This window comes from Sceloporus occidentalis, unplaced genomic scaffold (assembly GCF_023333645.1).
Source record: "Sceloporus occidentalis isolate IW3139 unplaced genomic scaffold, rSceOcc1.0.p SCAF_5, whole genome shotgun sequence".
NCBI classification, from domain to species: domain Eukaryota; kingdom Metazoa; phylum Chordata; class Lepidosauria; order Squamata; family Phrynosomatidae; genus Sceloporus; species Sceloporus occidentalis.
The window spans coordinates 67,070,924-67,089,485 of NW_028316985.1; the positions used below are offsets into that span (position 1 = coordinate 67,070,924).

The 18,562-nt window shown below is 42.1% G+C and overlaps 1 protein-coding gene across 1 annotated transcript in view; it reads left to right on the forward strand.

The window, feature by feature from the left end:
- The window catches only part of FOXP2 (forkhead box P2), a 475,962-nt gene that overhangs the window by 311,371 nt on the left and 146,029 nt on the right, over positions 1–18,562 (forward strand). Inside the window, exon 5 of the mRNA XM_089524323.1 lies at positions 7,247–7,336. Within this exon, the coding sequence (XP_089380449.1) occupies positions 7,247–7,336 (90 nt within the window). The remainder of the gene's footprint in view (positions 1–7,246; positions 7,337–18,562) is intronic.

Sequence of the window (18,562 nt, forward strand, 5' to 3'; positions counted from 1 at the left end):
ATAACTCCGTATTATCTCACCCAGCGGCTTCATATAGATGTTAGTATAGATGGTAGGGTTGGCACAAAGCATGAGGTCAGGATCTGTGAAATCAAACAACCCCACGTTTGTCTGATTAACCACAACCTGGCACCCACCAGGCATTGGGATGACCTAGGGGCTAAGGAACACCGTATGACCGCATCTCTGCCATGCGTTCACATATTTGCTAAGCCCCTAGTCACCGGGAGGCGCTCTCGCGTTATGGCCCCCGCAATGGCCATATGCCTGCCCTATTCGCCCCCGGGTCCCGACTGACTCCCAAACCAGAGCTCCGTAGCCCTGGTACCACACTGTGCAGATCCTGGCCTATGCTGCCGCCCCAAAGTTGTGACAAAAAACCCAAACCCAAGCAGTGGGTGGGTGGGAGAAGGCTCAGCTCCTCCTCCCTTCCTGCTTGGCTCCTAACCAACCGGAGCCAAGCGCCGACTGAGGGCCGGGGCTGGCAGCACGGCCTATATAGGCCTAAGCCCTGCCCTCAGTACCACCTGACCAGGAGACTCCTCCTCCAGGGCAGCTGAACCAATCATCTGCCCTGGAGGACCGGAACTCCCGGTCACTGAGCCCAGCTCCCAGAGCGTCACAGGGCGGAAGGGCCTCCCTTTCACCCCGCGCACCAATAGGGAGCTGGGGCAAGCTCCAGAGCACTCTGGGGCTTGTAGTCATTCGCTGCGTCTAGCGGCAAAGCGGTCAGCCCGCCGAGTCGGGCAACTGCTTTTTTTACTAAGATTCATCGGAACATATTTGTACATTTCTAATGTATATGTCTGCTTTTTTTTTTTTAATCTTCAGTGCCATTTTTTAATCTTTTCCATGTTTCAGTGATGGTCAACCTTTTCGAGGCCAAGTGCCCAAACTGCAACCCAAAACCCACTTATTTATTGCAAAGTGCCATTTCCCTCTGGCTTTCTAGTAACAAATTCTGGCAAACTCTGTGCAGGGACGATGGCACATGCGCCCACAGAGAGGGCTCTGAGTGCCATCTCTGGCACGTATGCCATAGGTTTGCCATCACTGGGTTAGATCTTCTCCATTGTCCTTCTGGGGTACCATTTACTGATCCATAGCTTAGGGGCTGTACAAACTGTCTTGAAGCACCAGCGTGGGGGTCGTGGTGTTTGGGTGATGCACACTGTCACACTGGCATCATGCAACCTACCCAACCACATGGAAGTCAGAATCACAACACTCCTTTGGTGTGGCATTTATATGACATACACTGAAAGGAACACTGAAAAGTGCTGCCTCAGTGGAAAGGGCACCTTTTTGCCAGCTCTAAAAGGAATGGCACTTTGCTGTTTCTTTTAGATCTGGCAAAGCGCCGTGGCGTGCGGTTGCTGCGGCCCCAATCCAGCACTGAACGGGACAGTTTGGAACCGCTTCTTTGGAGTGGTCTATAGATCCTCCTAGGGGCATTGCCCATGTTTTCCTTATATATAGTTCCATATTTAGTTCCCAGTATTTCCAGTTAGATTTCAACTAAAGGACTATGAATGGCCTCTAGGTGTAGGCCAGCTTCTGCTGGTCAAAACTACACAATATTGGTTTAGGTGGGTCCATGAGTGGTATCAATTCATAGAACTAATCCTTTCTCTCTTTTTTTCCTGAAATTTGGCATTTGAAATTAGATTTGACTATTATTGGACTTTCTGGACAATTTTCAGCTCACATAGATGCTTAATTTGATAGTGTCCTGGTCACTGTTTCCAAGTAGTTCGAAATGTCTTGCACCATTCTTGTTTAAAGGAGCTTATTTTTACATTAGTAGTAAAAGTTAAAATATTCCATAACAAAATGGAGAATAAAAATAATCTCTTATGACAAGTTTTTTTCCTCCCTTTTGGTTATCTGCAAAGTGTACGCCCATTGTCAGTTTAACAGGGTAGTGCTTGTATAAACATTCTTGTTTCGCCTGTTCCATGTAATAGTTTCTTGTATCATATTTCTTCTGACCCTGCTATCTGAAACCAATTATAGGAGATCCATTTGGGCTGCATCTATTTTCATAAGAAGCCCAGGCAGCAGAGATGAATATCAACATCAAATATGATTCTGAGTGCTTTGTTATTTATGTTTCAGAGAGATTTTGTAGCCTTCAGCTCTCAAGAATGTGTCACGCTGTGCTGTTTATACATTGAAGATATTAATGGCCATAGATGTCATTTTTCATTTTAACATCACAAATGCAACAGGCTGATAGGTTAAACATTCCTGTTTTTAACAGAACAATATGAGTGACATCTGTTTCCATTTAGAAAAAAAGGACAAAAGAAGGAAGAAAACAACATACATTTTAAAATGGAGAAAATAATCTGTATACATTATTAATTATCAGCTGCATTACTATTGGATTCTTTCATGTTGCATCTCTTACTTGCCATCTTTATAAAGAAGTAATAATGGGGCACCTGAATTATATGTATAATGAGTATATTGTGGTTTATGTATATACATAGTCTCAGTATCTCTCAGATTCAAAACCCAGATATTCTCATTGGTTCCCAAATCTTACAAACCTTAATTACACAATTCTTCCACATTACACTTGAAACTACTAGACTTGGTCAATCTATTTCTATTTTGTTTACAAGTTAAGAAATCAGTAGTAATGTTTGCCTATAACAGTTTACAACAAGGTTGTTAAACAATACAAGTTTGCGTATGCGTTTGCACAAATTCTGGGTAGCAATGCTCACATGTTATACTTGATATTCTGTTGTATGCTTACACTAATCTCTGCTGTATGAGAAACTGAATGATGTATTCAGCTAGTTGCTATTTAAAAAGATGCCTGCTCATAAAACTGAGGGGATGTTTATTAAAACATTTGCACTTCAATATCCAAGTGTATTACCCTGAATCTATAGCTCAGAAATAGTATAAAGACTTAATGTGCAAAAGGTGCCTGGCATCTTCAGAGAGGACTCTGCTGCTGTTGATCATCACACGTGAGATTATTTATTTATTTATTTATTTATTTATTTATTTATTTATTTATTTATTATGCACCCTTCTCCCAGGCCAGGATCCAAGGTGGCTTCCATAAAATCACATTAAAGTTGTTTACAAAAAGTTTAAAATTTTCAGCAACAACATTGGAAGCAGGAGAACAGCATGGCTTTAACTAGGTCCCGCAGGGATCAGTACAGATCCAACACCAGTAAGTTTACAATCCCTGCAGAAAGCTATTATGAATTTAGTCAGTAGAAAGTTAAAATTGGTAATGAATGGAGAGACATGAAGGGTGTATGTATTCTAAAGTCTTCTGATGTGAAAGCCAGGTATTTCTGTGAGCCATTGTCCTAGATAAAAGAAGCGGATGGGAAGCACTAGTGGTCAGTATATTCACTGTCTAGGCCTTTGATGCTGCTTTCATTCTCCACAGTAGCACTGCCATTTGAAAGCTTACTTGTATTTCTGAATTCCAAAATATTTTTTGCTTAGTATTTGTTGGTTATGCGTAAATAATACATTTGATATAATGCTTAATATACTTTTGTTCTAAATCAGTCAATCAAGGTAAGCCTATGCTTAGGCTGAAAAATACAGAAGCCCTTTATCAGTAGGATCATTTCTAAAACTTTATTGTGGGGCTGGGCAAAGTGTGTCCTATGGATTGCACATTTGCACTCCCTACAAGCCTCTCCCATCCCAGGTGTTGGGCAAAACATTTTCTTTGAGATCTCACCCAGGTCTGTCAAAACTACAGCAAACTGTAGTAACTTTGCCTCCACAACTCTAAAAGCCAACTACATGCCCCAAAGTCTAAACCACTGATAAGAAAAAGAAAATTAAACAGTAAGTGATATGACATCACTTCCAGTGGTATTGGGTGTGCCAGTGTGGCACCATAAAGTGTGTGCAGGGGTGGAAAAGGTCCCAACCATTCTGCAGTTGCCCACCCATACTGAATTGTATTTGCATTTAATCATTATCCATATAGGTTTACCCAAAAACCAAAACAAAAGCCTTGCATTCAATGACGTCTGGGGTACTTTCTGATCCCATGGGAATTTCTGATCCCATAGGAATCTCATGGTTTCTTTTACTGAATGATGCATTCATTATGTCTTTGCTTAGCCAGATCTTCTGCCTGTTCTAAACTGGTAAAAAAAAAAACCGCACATTTCCTTCCACATTGTCCAGTGTGGAAGTATGGTTCAACAAGTGTTCTCACCACGTTGTAAACCAATGTGAACTTCCTGGCCAGATACCATAAATGTCTCTTTTCAGAAGATATTATGTCTTTGAAATGGAGCACCACTCAACATTTATGCATATTTTCATATTTTACCTGTCATATACTTCTGGAATATGCATTTATCTCAGGACTTAACCATCTGTTCATCAATAATTAGATCATTCCTTTGTGTGTACTACACAATATACTATATTGAAGTTGGTCAATATAATAATATGCCCCCAAATGAGGGCATTTTAGTAGTGGCTCAGTACATCACCCTCGTTTCCAGCTTTTAAACATCCAATATCTCGCAAGTGCACAAAGAGTGCATCTGTACTGTAAAACTAGTGCTATTGAACACCATTTTAACTGCCATCCTACAGAATGCTAGGATTTTCAGTTTTGTAATGCACCAGCACTCTTTGGTAGAGAACACTAAACACCTTCTGAAACTACAAGTTACAGGATTCCATAGGGTGGAACTACAGCACTTATTTCTAAATTGCATTATTTCTATAGTGAAGATGCACCCAAAATCTCTTTAAACTTGTTGCTTTGAGTTCCTCCATGTTCTCCATGACACACACACACACACACACACACACACACATGATGAGCAGTAATTCATGCCAAGGGGCTTCCACACTTTAAGTTTAGTAGGGTTATTGTTGTTCCATGCCCTAGATACATTCCATGCTTTTCTATTTCTTTCACAGATTAACTAGTATCCTATTGGTTAGCTCTAAATAGAATAGACCTGTTCAAACAATTATTGAAAGGTGAATTGACATATAGGTAATAGTTTCAGTGAGTCTGCTCTAGTCAAGACTAGCAACAAGATTTAAGCCATTATCTGGTTGGAATGCTTACTGTGTGGAGCAACGTTTTTGCTTTGTTTTGTTGTTTATTTTGTTCTTTGGCCCTTGGTATTCTGGAATTTTTTCTCTAGCTGCTATACAATAATCTGCCTATGGTTGTTTGCACCAGGTCCTTCCAGTTGTGCATCTTATGTCATCTTTATCTTTATCTTTGCTGGGCTCTTCTTGGATGGGATCAAGTAAGCAAGCATTTGGTACCCTCCCACCTTTAAGATCTGTGGGACGTGCAGTCTCACTGGCTTCTCTACATCATGTTTCACTGACAAAATTGCGGGGGGAGGGAGGGAGGTTGGCTTTAATGCACTACATTGTGTTGTACAAAAACACATCCCAAAATAGAATAGATCTGTTGGGATAATTTGTGTCCTAGCTGTTTTTGTCTGGGGGGAAAGTCCCATACATGACAGATGGCTGAGATTAAGAGACATTCTTTAAAACTCTTGAGATGACAGTATCATAAAATGCCTACCTTGACGGTCTAGTTCTGTGTTAATTCCACTCAAAAGCTGACTCTGGGGTACTAAAATGTCTTTTCTGGTAAGCTTTGCGATTTATACCAAGCTGGTTGTCTCACCTATAACTGAGAGTGTTGTCACTTTGTATTGCTCATGCTGACTTGCAGTTAACTGAGCATCTCAAAACAAAATAAAATCAAAAGAAAAAAAGGGGGGTTAGAATCGTTGTGGGTATCTTTGTACCTATGCTAAAAGTATGTTCTTGAGAGTTGTACTAGTGCCTTTTACAAGGAGACAAATCTATGTTCTTAGGAGCTGGTGACAGTGCATGCAGTTTGTTTACTTTGGTTTGCTGTGTCTGCCTGCCTTTTCAGAAAACTTGCATGGAGCCAGACTGTAGCAGCCCTCTCTCTGTCTTTTCATAATTGATCAGGGGATGACTGCTTTCCCTGAGGGTTAAGACGTGGCAACTTTTTCTGTTTGCTCAGCATCTCAATGCAGTAGTTCAAACATTGTTCACACCAGCTGGCAGTGTAATGCCATATGCACATCTTGTCAAAGCAACTGTTGTCATGGATACTGGAAACTACCTTAAAAACCAGCTCATTTGACTCTAAAAAACTCCCCTATACCTTTATTTATCAGCTTGGTGGCAATTTTAGAGTGAATACGATTGGATAGTAATTCCTCTGTATTGTAGATAGCTTTTTTTCCATATTCCATTATTTTGCAGAATGTATAAGATGTAGTTTAGTAGCTTCACATCAAAAAGTTCCATTTCACTTTGGTATGGAATTTGCTGTGAAGCAGAAAAGTGATTTAAGTAATATTTATAGTGCCTTGTGGTCAGTGCCTTGTAAAGAGTGGTTATAAAACCAAAAACTTCTTCATGATCTGTACTAGTTGTTTCTCATTTTTAGACCACATTTTAAAGTTAGCTCTTTTTCTAGTAATTGATATCTCTCGATACAGTTATTGTGCTATTTTGTTTTATTCAAATGAAAAGATTCTTTTAATGTTGTATTTTGATTGCAGTGCTATCACCCATAGAAGCTAAGCTGATTGGCTAAGTAGTGGTTTCTTTGTTCTCAGAGTTTACTAAGAATGCAAATGAAAGCCACTTAATTTTATTTGGCACTAAAACTCCACTTTATTTTGTCAAATGAGAGGTTTCCCCTTGAATTATAAGTACAAAAAAACTATTTTTAATCTTCAATGAATATCCTTATTAATTCACTTTCAAGATAATCTGATGTTGATTTGTCAGATTTAATTACAGCTTCCGGTAACACTTGAAGTCTACTACTTTTGCTTAAAACTGTAATATGAAAATGCAAATTGAATGATGATTTACAAGGGTGTGGGCATTTTAGCTGAAGACAAGTTCCTTGTGGAGATGAGGCTATTGATGCGGTTTATGGTTTTTCCTCTTCAAGCACTTTATAGAAATTAATACTATTTCCTTGAGGATTTGTTACACACATATATTTTTCCACAATACCTGGCAGAGGTATTATCTGTAGATTTTTTTTCCTTGGGGTGTTTTAAAGAAAATCCGGTCTGGTGTTTTCACATTGCACAAGAGAAGCCAAATGTTATTTAAATGTTAACATTAGGTAAGTTGCAAGCAATCACATTTTTAATGAAACATTTCTTAAAAATACTTACTTCCATGTTGTCTTAACTTGCAGGCATTGCAGGCAGCCAGACAGCTGCTTTTACAGCAACAGACAAGTGGGTTGAAATCTCCTAAGAACAGTGATAAACAGAGACCACTACAGGTTAGTAAAACATCTTTATATCTGAAACCTAATTTCTAAGGAAGAGCATTCATGAACACCTAAAATATGTGTACACAGTTGCATATTGATATGTTCTTGCCCATTTATATTTTTACTACACATTTTGTCTTACGATTTGCTACTGTAATTAATTGAGAAAAATCCTGTGTGAGGGGGAAAAAAAACCTTTATAACAGCTTGTAGTGGCTTAAAAGGTTGCAGATTTCCAGTAATCATTATAGAAAGAATATTTCAACAGATAACAGGACAAGTTTGTGTGCATTCTTGTGCACTCTCATATTTCAGTAGATTATGACCAAGTGAAAGATTTTCAACAGCTGGAAAACTTTAAGAACAATCGTCTGAAACCACAAACACTTTCCTGCTATTAGAACAGTGGGTTTTGTTTGCTAGTTGTGTGTAGCGGACTTTTCACTCCCAGTATTGTGTTAAAGACTGAAACAAAGATTTTTTTATCATTTGTTGTTGCTATTATTCATAATATTTAATAGAAAATGTGTAGAGTTTATATGGGTAAAATCTTGTGAATCCAATGAGGATATTGAGTTCTCTTGTTTTTTTAACATTTGTTTTTAAATGTGTTAGTAAAAAGAATGGAGGTAAGCAATTGCTGAAAAGAGTTAGTTTTGATTTGCCTTACTTCAACCAAATATTAGATACTTCATGCCTGATATTTTAAAAGTTCCTAAAGTGTATATTTATGTGGTTTTGGGAGTATAAATGGTCTTACTTTTACAATACAACTTTGTGTTTCTTTAATTCTTTCATAAGAACAGTTTCAGTGTGATACTACAGTTTCTATGCAACCATCTGAATACATTATGGGATTTATTTTTATTAAACCCAAGCAGGATTGAAATGTTACAAACTCTACAGGCAGGCTGACAAAAACTGTTTCTGTCTGACTGTGCTTCATGTGGCATTTGAAGTGGTGGAGTATGCTAACTCTTGTGGTCAATCCTAATTGCCAGGAGACTCTATATAGCCATGTCCTACAGTTCAGTTGGCTAACGCTAGTGGCATGAGGAGTGCCCATGCAGTTGGATTACATTAAATGAGAAGTTGTTTTCATGATTACTGCTGCCACATGGAATGCTATTATGCAGAAGTAATTTTGACAACTTCCACATGGGACCTCCCCCCCCCCCCACAAAAAAACAAAACAAGAAAATAACATATTACTAGAAAAGAATTAATGTTTTATCAGATTCGTTTTTTGAGAGAAACGAGCAATCTTGGCAGTGTAGATTTCCACACAGTCACACACCTTGAAAAACACTTGTACAAATATCCGCTTCTCCAGTTTTATTTGGCACCATTATTTCCCTTGGTTTCAGAGCCATTAATCTTCCTTGGTGCTACTTTTGTGTTTTACCTATTCACATGAATTACCAAAATGTCAAAATGCTATGTAGTTACCCTTGATTATATGATGGTGCTCAAAGGATGAGTGAAGACAGTGCAAATGAATCTTGACCCATAGAATCTTGAAAATTTGCTGGTATGAAGAAGGATGAATAGTTTTGGTTCAGTTTCAGTGTGGTATATTATACGTGTGTGCTAGGAATGTGTAGGTATATGGGTTCAGAGCCCAAGAAACTTATGCTAGGTGAAGTACCGCCTTATCCAGTGGTTCCATAAATATATGGAAGCTCAGTTGCTGATTATCTTGGGTCATTCACAGATCACTGTGTTGCTCTATGGACCTCTGAACTCTCAACCGGAGATGATAGCCTTGCTGTTGTTTCAGGATGAAAGATGTGAGTAAAGAGCCCCTAATTTTGTCAGTGTTGCATCTGCAATACTCAATAAAATGTAGCATCCAAAATGGCCCAATTTCAACTTCTTATTTATCCCTTGAAGAAATAAGAGGTTAAAATGAATTTGGACATTGTTATCCCAGGATAACAAAGAAGGATGCAGTTGGGTAAGAAAAAAACAAAAGTGTTTAAATGACCAACTATGGCTTATTACTAGAACAAACTACATTGAGCCTGGGGCCATATACCTCCTTCCTTTCCCCCTCTGTAGTGTGTCTGGTCTTTAATATATATATTTAAAATTAACTGCTACTTTTCATTTAATTTCATCTGGACTAAGCAAACTGTGATTAATCTTAACTAAAGTTTGTTTGAAACAAGCCAATGTCCAACCATGTATTATGAATCTGGCGTGTTTCAATATTGTTTCATATATATATATATATATATATATATATATATATCTTCCTCATTGCTTTGCAGCTAGAGGAAGAGGACAGGGGAGGGAAGGGTGAGCAAGTGTACCCGAAGAACTATCATAATGTTTCCATCTTCTTATCACAAAGTATGATTGGTCATGATGTCCATATGTAGCCTATAGAAGAATACGTTTGGTAGAGTGACATCGTGAAACAAATAAGGCTGCATTTGCCTCATTAATTGAGAAACAGGAACTAGAAAAATAACATGAATGGAAACATTGGGTTCTCCTTTAGATTTTTAAATAACTTCAATTTCATGAGTACCTTATATGAATATGTTGTTTGTAAAAGGTGAATATAGTTTACTGAGTTCTAAACCTAAGGAAATACAGCTGATAATTCTACCTGATCTATCTCTTTTTGCTATAGGAATATTTGAATCTCAGTATAATATTCACTATAAAAATGGAGCTATTTTGTTCAAAGTGCTTTGTATTTCAGGATTATTTGTGGGTTTTTGTGGGGGCTGTTGGTAGATATTAGTATAGGTACAAATGTGTATACATTCTGATGCTTTAAAAAAAAGAAACAGCATTTCTAACAAGTTGTTCTGGATCCCAGAAGGGTACAGTTAATCACTTAAAATATGTGTTTACTACAGTTATTACCCAACAGAACTTTATAAGTTACTTTTACAGAATGTTTCATCCATATATATATATATATATATATATATATTAGTTCCAATAGTTAAGTGTGCTCTGTTTTACCAAATATTATGACATTTCCCCTTTTATTTCATCTATACATAGCCAACGTAATATGAATTCTACTCTGAGTACAAAATGTTTTAAATTATAAAGTATATATAGAGTATAAAGTATATATAGAGTTAATAGACATTGCCTATTAATATGAAGGGCTGTGTGCTTCATTGTGTAGTAGAAATTTACATCCAGTGTTCTGTAGTTTGTACTTGGACAAATTCATAGATCACTAAACAGCTTTTCCTCTATTTTTAGCACAGAATTTAAATTTGTCTTGTGTGAAAAGCTTTGTTCAAATCAGTATTGATAGAGTGGTATATAAAAGAAAATTAAAAGTCAAGTGTGCAGTTGCTAGAATCTTATATTACAGTTGTAATCATATATACTACAGAGTAATTATTGAGCACAGGGGTCTGAGTAAAGGTGCATAGATTGTGTTGTTAAGCATTTTAATCTGGAAATAAGCTCCACTGTACTCAGTGGAACTTACCCAGAAGTAAATAAGCTTAGTATTTAATTGTCTGCTGAAAAGAACTAAGAGTACCAATGTAGTCTATCAGAATCTTTAAAAGTTTCATATTAATGTGTTTCTAATTTCCTCTGTTTTGGCACAATTGAATGATCTGGCAAAATAGAGACAGAGTAGAACTGCTTTATATGTCTAATAAAAACACACACTAATAAAACTTTATACCTGGCTCACACATCAGCAAGTAAATGGGGAGCATTAGGTAATGTTTGCCTTCACATCTCCTGAGTGTAGAATGGTTTGATTTAAAAATAGAGCTGATTTATATAAATGTGGTATTTATTTTATTGTGAGTTCCATTTTACACAGTTTTGTAATTTTCTAGCATGTAATGGGCCTTGATTATATTGGCAAATCCATCAGTTGAAAAAGACTGCAAGAGAAATGTTCTTTTACATCTTGACAAATGTAAGGGTAGTATAACAATACCAGGAACCTCTTCTGTGTTTTGAAAAATATGTGCCTCAAGCAAAACCTTAAGAAATTCCTAGAAAAAAAATCTGTGCCCTTTGAAAATCAGCATGTTTATGATGCTCATGACAGTCCATTTAACCATATGGTTATATGTATTGTCCATTCATTGAAAGTAGATAAACTAGATTACATCTTGGCCTGCAGATGAATGTTTTGGTAGACTGAATCATGGTTCCTATTAGGATGCAGCACAGTAGTGTTGATAGTAAATGAACAACAACAAACTCTTTGCCAAATGTTAAGGCATCACAGAACTTATAGAGCTTAACTTTTTGAAAACTTACATGAAGCTTAAAATTAAGCTTTGAAATCTCTGATATGTAGCCACATAATGTACATGGAAATTTTATTACTCAGCAGCTTCTGGTGTTAAATACAGAATATAAAATATAATTGGTAAATTGTATGTGAAGTGAAAAAGAAGCTGTAGTTAAAAACTACATATACAGTGGAGAGTTTTCCTTAGGCATGCCCAGATTTGTGTGTGTGTGTAAAATATGTGATATAAAGCATAAGGACTTCTGATTTTTTTAAAAAAGATGTTCATATTCAGGATTAATACAATATATGAGTGGTGCACATCAGGAGGTAGACCTGCATCATATACGTTTGATAGAGAGTAAAACAAAACTATAACCACCCTTTGGGAAAATCATTGAAAGTGCCATTGGAATAGCTTAACTGTGGGGCTGTACAGACAGCCCGTAAGGAAGTGCTGGGTTGGAGAAGAGGCAACCACATGCCATGCACCCAACCCAGTGCAAAAAGAACCTGCAAATGGTGGGCTCTTTTTCTGCCCTGCAGGGATGTAGCCAAAGGGGGGGTCTGGATTCCCCCTTCCATTAGATACAATAAATGGTGTGCGCTGCTGTGCCGCCACACCCAAACCCCATTATAATGGTGGCACTTAGTCTGGACCCCCCTTCCCAAAATCCTGGCTACGTCCCTTCGCCCTGGAAAAAGCGGTTGCCCGACTCGGCGGGCTGACCGCTTTGCCGCTAGACGCAGCGAACGACTACAAGCCCCAGAGTGCTCTGGGGCTTGCCCCAGCTCCCTATTGGTGCGCGGGGCGAAAGGGAGGCCCTTCCGCCCCGCGACGCTCTGGGAACTGGGCTCGGTGATCGGGAGTTCCGGTCCTCCAGGGCAGATGATTGGTTCAGCTGCCCTGGAGGAGGAGTCTCCTGGTCAGGTGGTACTGAGGGCGGGGCTTAGGCCTATATAGGCCATGCTGCCAGCCCCGGCCCTCAGTCGGCGCTTGGCTCCGGATGGTTAGGAGCCAAGCAGGAAGGGAGGAGGAGCTGAGCCTTCTCCCACAGCAGGCCTCAATTGGGGCTATATTTAACTGTTTTTGGCCTGATTGCTCTCTTCTGAGAGAGCCACGGCAAGCCTCAATTGGGCCTATATACATCTGTTTTGGCCAGATTGCTCTCCCTGAGGAAGCTACAGTAGGCCTCGCTTGGGCCTATATATATCTGTTTTGGCCAGATTGCTCTCTTCTGAGAGAGCCACAGTAGGCCTCATTTGGGCCTATATTCAACTGTTTTGGCCTGATTGCTCTCTTCAGAGAGAGCCACAGCAGGCTTCACTTGGGCCTATATACAACTGTTTTGGCCTGATTGCTCTCTTCAGAGAGAGCCACAGTAGGCCTCATTTGGGCCTATATTCAACTGTTTTGGCCAGATTGCTCTCTTCAGAGAGAGCCACAGTAGGCCTCATTTGGGCCTATATTCAACTGTTTTGGCCAGATTGCTCTCTTCTGAGAGAGCCACAGCAGGCTTCACTTGGGCCTATATACAACTGTTTTGGCCTGATTGCTCTCTTCAGAGAGAGCCACAGCAGGCTTCACTTGGGCCTATATACAACTGTTTTGGCCTGATTGCTCTCTTCAGAGAGAGCCACAGCAGGCTTCACTTGGGGCTATATACAACTGTTTTGGCCTGATTGCTCTCTTCAGAGAGAGCCACAGCAGGCTTCACTTGGGCCTATATACAACTGTTTTGGCCTGATTGCTCTCTTCAGAGAGAGCCACAGCAGGCTTCACTTGGGGCTATATACAACTGTTTTGGCCTGATTGCTCTCTTCAGAGAGAGCCACAGCAGGCCTCACTTGGGCCTATATACAACTGTTTTGGCCTGATTGCTCTCTTCAGAGAGAGCCACAGCAGGCCTTGCTTGGGCATAAAGAAGTGTTTTTTTGGACCTGATTGCTCTCCTCTGAGGGAGCCTCAGCAGGCCTTGTTTGGGCCTAAGGACAAGTGTTTTTGGACTTGATTGCTCTCCTCTGAGAGAGCTTGAATAGTTTCTAACATGCCTCCTAAGACTCCCAAGAGGTCTAAGATTCGGAGCATTTTGCTTCAACAGAAAGCCCCAGTGAGGTGCCATTTTGGCCAGATAGGTCATCGGGCTCCAGCAGAGGTTCGAATGTGGGACATCTCTCTGTAGATATGCCTTCTACTGATACATCTTCGTCACAGCCTAGTGCGGCTGCAGGACTGTTCCCAGAGGCTTTGGCCACCCTGTCAAAGTCTATTGCGGAGCTTATTCAGCAGGCCACTACATCGGGGCTATCTGCTAGTGTGTCAACACCACCTGTTCCTGCATCTCAGCCTTCCAGACGTCAGGTGTCCAGCTCGTCTGTTCCTGCATCTCAACCTTCTAGACGGCACACACCCAGCTCTTCCAGCTCATCCAGTACTAGGTCGTCTTCCACGTCATCGGAAGAGGATGACATGCTGGGACCTTCTTCATCGGATGATCGGTGAAAGGAAAAGAAAAGAAAGCACAAGGCCAAAAGGAGACGTCACAGAGCTCGTTTGGATGGGGCCGTCCAGCCTGCCGCTGAAGGTGGCGATCATCCTGCGGTGCCGTTGGGGAGGGATGGTTTTTGGGTCGAGCATGCTTTGGTTCCTGGTTTGCCTTGCTGGGCCGTTAAGAGGAGGGCTTGGCGCCCCGGACTTCAGGGTGTGTGGGTTGATCCATTGGCTGCTGAGTTCCCCATCTATTCTCCCGGTGAGTGTCCCCCTGGTGCGCACTTGTCGAAGAGAGTGCGCAGGAGCATTTTGAGGGGATGCTATGTGGATGTTTTTTCCCTTCTTCAGCCTAAAGGAAAAGAAGCGGTAGCTGTTACATCCACGAAGAAGCCAAAGCATGAGCCAAAGGTGGATCCTGCTGAGCACACCTTTGCCAACTGGATGGATGGTTTTACGGTCTTTAAGGCCGTTGTTTCCTTGGGACTTTAATGCAGGACGTTGTACTCGTACACAGTGTAGATATGATCATTGTTATAATAATTGTAAAGGGGCTCATCCCAGGTCTTCCCGCACACGTTCTGCTCAGGTTTCCCAGCCCTTTCGGGGAGGGCACCCTGCTATGGCAACTGCCAGCAAAAAAGAGGGTCCTGGGGGACACAAAACCGGGAGTGCAGGGGGCCATAAGTAGCTCAGTTGCCTTTTCTCCTGCCCAGGTTTTCTTGTTGGCTTTTTCTTCTGTTAAAACAAAGGCCCTTATCCCTTTGCTTGCAGCATACCCTAACAGGGAGGCTGCTTCTTAGTTAGCTGAGGGTTTTCTTTTGGTTTCAGGATACCAGTTTCTGCACCCCTCGCTCACCATTTTCCCAAGAACCTGCAGTCTGCTAGGTCCATGCCTGAGGTCCTTAGAGCCAAGATCAACAAAGAAATGCAGGCTGGGCGTGTTACAGGTCCTTTTTTCGGTGTCACCTTTGACCAAGTTACATATTTCTCCGCTGAGAGTAGTTCCCAAGAAAGCACCTGGTGAATTAGGATTATCCATCACCTTTCTCACCCCCCTGGTTCATAGGTTAACGATGCCATACCAGATGAGCTGTGTTCAAGTCCGGTATGCCTCCTTTGACCATGCTGCTGTCCGACTTGTTCGGGCCTGTGGAAGGGTGCACTCTTGGCTAGTGCGACATCCAGTCTGCCTTCAGGTTACTCCCTGTCCATCCTGATGATTTTCATCTTTTGGGTATCCAGTTCGATGGTAACTGGTATTTCGACAAGGCCATTCAGCCTTTGAGACTTTTAGTACCTTTTGGAATGTGAGTTGTTTAATACCTTTACATTATTGGCTTCTGGATCTCGGGTTCAGTTGGCTGCTTTCTGGCCGAGGGTCCTGTTTCCCCCATGCCCTTCTTGGGCTTTCTTTGGATTTTGTTATTGGCCTCTCCTCACAGCTTCATGATAGTTTGCTAAGCTGTGTTATTTGCTGGGATATGCTGTGGGTGTCCCCAGCTCACGCTAAAACATATTCAGTTTTGTTGGGTCACCTTTACTTTACTTATAAGGTGGTGGCTCCTAGTATTGCCTCTTGAGCCAGGCTAGCCTGAGCTCTGGCGGGCCCTAAGTTTTTTTACATCAGTATGTAATATGTCCAGAGCTATATGTATGATGGCCTGCTGATTTGGTTCAATTCCTAAAAGGTTTTGATGGGAATGCCATTTGGCAAAGGTCCTGATGCTTGGGTGATAAGTTGCAGGTCCACTCTGATGCAGCTGGGAGCATTGGGTTGTGTGTATTTTCAAGGCCATTGGTGTGCTCTGATATGGCCTTAAGATTGCATGCTACAAATATCCTGAGGGATATGACAATTTGGGAGCCGCTTCCCCTTTGGCGTAACAAGGAATTCCAGAGCTATATGTATGATGGCCTGCTGATTTGGTTCAATTCCTAAAAGGTTTTGATGGGAATGCCATTTGGCAAAGGTCCTGATGCTTGGGTGATAAGTTGCAGGTCCACTCTGATGCAGCTGGGAGCATTGGGTTGTGTGTATTTTCAAGGCCATTGGTGTGCTCTGATATGGCCTTAAGATTGCATGCTACAAATATCCTGAGGGATATGACAATTTGGGAGCCGCTTCCCCTTTGGCGTAACAAGGAATTCCAGAGCTATATGTATGATGACCTGCTGATTTGGTTCAATTCCTAAAAGGTTTTGATGGGAATGCCACTTGGCAAAGGTCCTGATGCTTGGGTGATAAGTTGCAGGTCCACTCTGATGCAGCTGGGAGCATTGGGTTGTGTATATTTTCAAGGCCATTGGTGTGCTCTGATATGGCCTTAAGATTGCATGCTACAAATATCTTGAGGGATATGACAATTTGGGAGCCGCTTCCCCTTTGGCGTAACAAGGAATTTGGTGTTCCGAAATTCGCTAACTAAAAAGTTTGTTTTTGTGTGATAATCAGACGGTGGTGGCTGTTCTGAACAAACAAGCCTTAAAATCTGATAGAGTTATGGGTTTGATTTAAATTTTGTGTTGTGTTGCTGAATTACAATATTTCCTTCACAGGTCATTACGTTCCAATCTAATGGAGGGTGTTTTAGCTTCCAATTGCTTCTGCCTAACACAAGATTTATACATAAGCCATTGTATAATGTTTGAATTTGGTACTGTGGCCTTGCAGCCATTTTGTTATCTTATATTATCGAGTTATTGTATACAATTGCATGTGTATGTAATTCAGCAACTAATTTGTACTCAGTTGCGGTGGTCCCATTGTCATTCAGGTTGGGGGAATTGGTAGCTGGGTCCAAGAGCGATTTGCTGGGAGGACACTTGTGCTTCTGTCATTGCCTTCTGAAGCATGGTATGTCCTTTTATTTGCTGGTCCAAGTGCGATCAATTGGGAGTTGGGCAAACAGTGGTGTTGCGTCACCATCGTGGCTCATTTGCATGGGTAATCTAGGCCATTCAATCTTTGGGAATCTTGGCCTATGGTTGTCAATTTTGTTTGTACATTTGGTTGGTTTACCTTTGTACAGGTACCATGTGTTGCTGTGCTAAGAATGACTGCATTACGATTGGGTCTCCCAGCTGACAATTTTGGAGGTCATTCTTACTGCAATGGTGTGGCCACTGCTGTCTCTCAGGCTCGTATGCCTGTACAGGATATCAGGACTATTGGAATTTGGAGACCAAGGCCTTCGCTGGTTTTGTTCGTCCGCACTTGGCCCTGCGGTGAACTTTTATATCGCTCTTGGCAGGGTTGGCGGTAGGCGTTCTTCGAACGGCCTTTGTGGCGGCAGCATAGGCCAGGATCTGCACGGTGTGGTACCAGGGCTACGGAGCTCTGGTTTGGGAGTCAGTCGGGACCCGGGGGCGAATAGGGCAGGCGTATGGCCATTGCGGGGGCCATAACGCGAGAGCGCCTCCCGGTGACTAGGGGCTTAGCAAATATGTGAACGCATGGCAGAGATGCGGTCATACGGTGTTCATTAGCCCCTAGGTCATCCCAATGCCTGGTGGGTGCCAGGTTGTGGTTAATCAGACAAACGTGGGGTTGTTTGATTTCGCAGATCCTGACCTCATGCTTTGTGCCAACCCTACCAATGGTTTGCTTAATAAAGTTGTGGCCTTTCCTCCAACACGGTCTCCTGTGGTTATTCGGCAGCAGCATCTGAGGCAAAAAGCGGTTGCCCGACTCGGCGGGCTGACCGCTTTGCCGCTAGACGCAGCGAACGACTACAAGCCCCAGAGTGCTCTGGGGCTTGCCCCAGCTCCCTATTGGTGCGCGGGGCGAAAGGGAGGCCCTTCCGCCCCGCGACGCTCTGGGAACTGGGCTCGGTGATCGGGAGTTCCGGTCCTCCAGGGCAGATGATTGGTTCAGCTGCCCTGGAGGAGGAGTCTCCTGGTCAGGTGGTACTGAGGGCGGGGCTTAGGCCTATATAGGCCATGCTGCCAGCCCCGGCCCTCAGTCGGCGCTTGGCTCCGGATGGTTAGGAGCCAAGCAGGAAGGGAGGAGGAGCTGAGCCTTCTCCCACCCACCCACCGCTTGGGTTTGGGTTTTTTGTCACAACTTTGGGGCGGCAGCATAGGCCAGGATCTGCACGGTGTGGTACCAGGGCTACGGAGCTCTGGTTTGGGAGTCAGTCGGGACCCGGGGGCGAATAGGGCAGGCGTATGGCCATTGCGGGGGCCATAACGCGAGAGCGCCTCCCGGTGACTAGGGGCTTAGCAAATATGTGAACGCATGGCAGAGATGCGGTCATACGGTGTTCATTAGCCCCTAGGTCATCCCAATGCCTGGTGGGTGCCAGGTTGTGGTTAATCAGACAAACGTGGGGTTGTTTGATTTCGCAGATCCTGACCTCATGCTTTGTGCCAACCCTACCAATGGTTTGCTTAATAAAGTTGTGGCCTTTCCTCCAACACGGTCTCCTGTGGTTATTCGGCAGCAGCATCTGAGGCAAAGGGCGTCATAGGCGTCATGGCATTATGGCAACCTTTTGGCACTGCA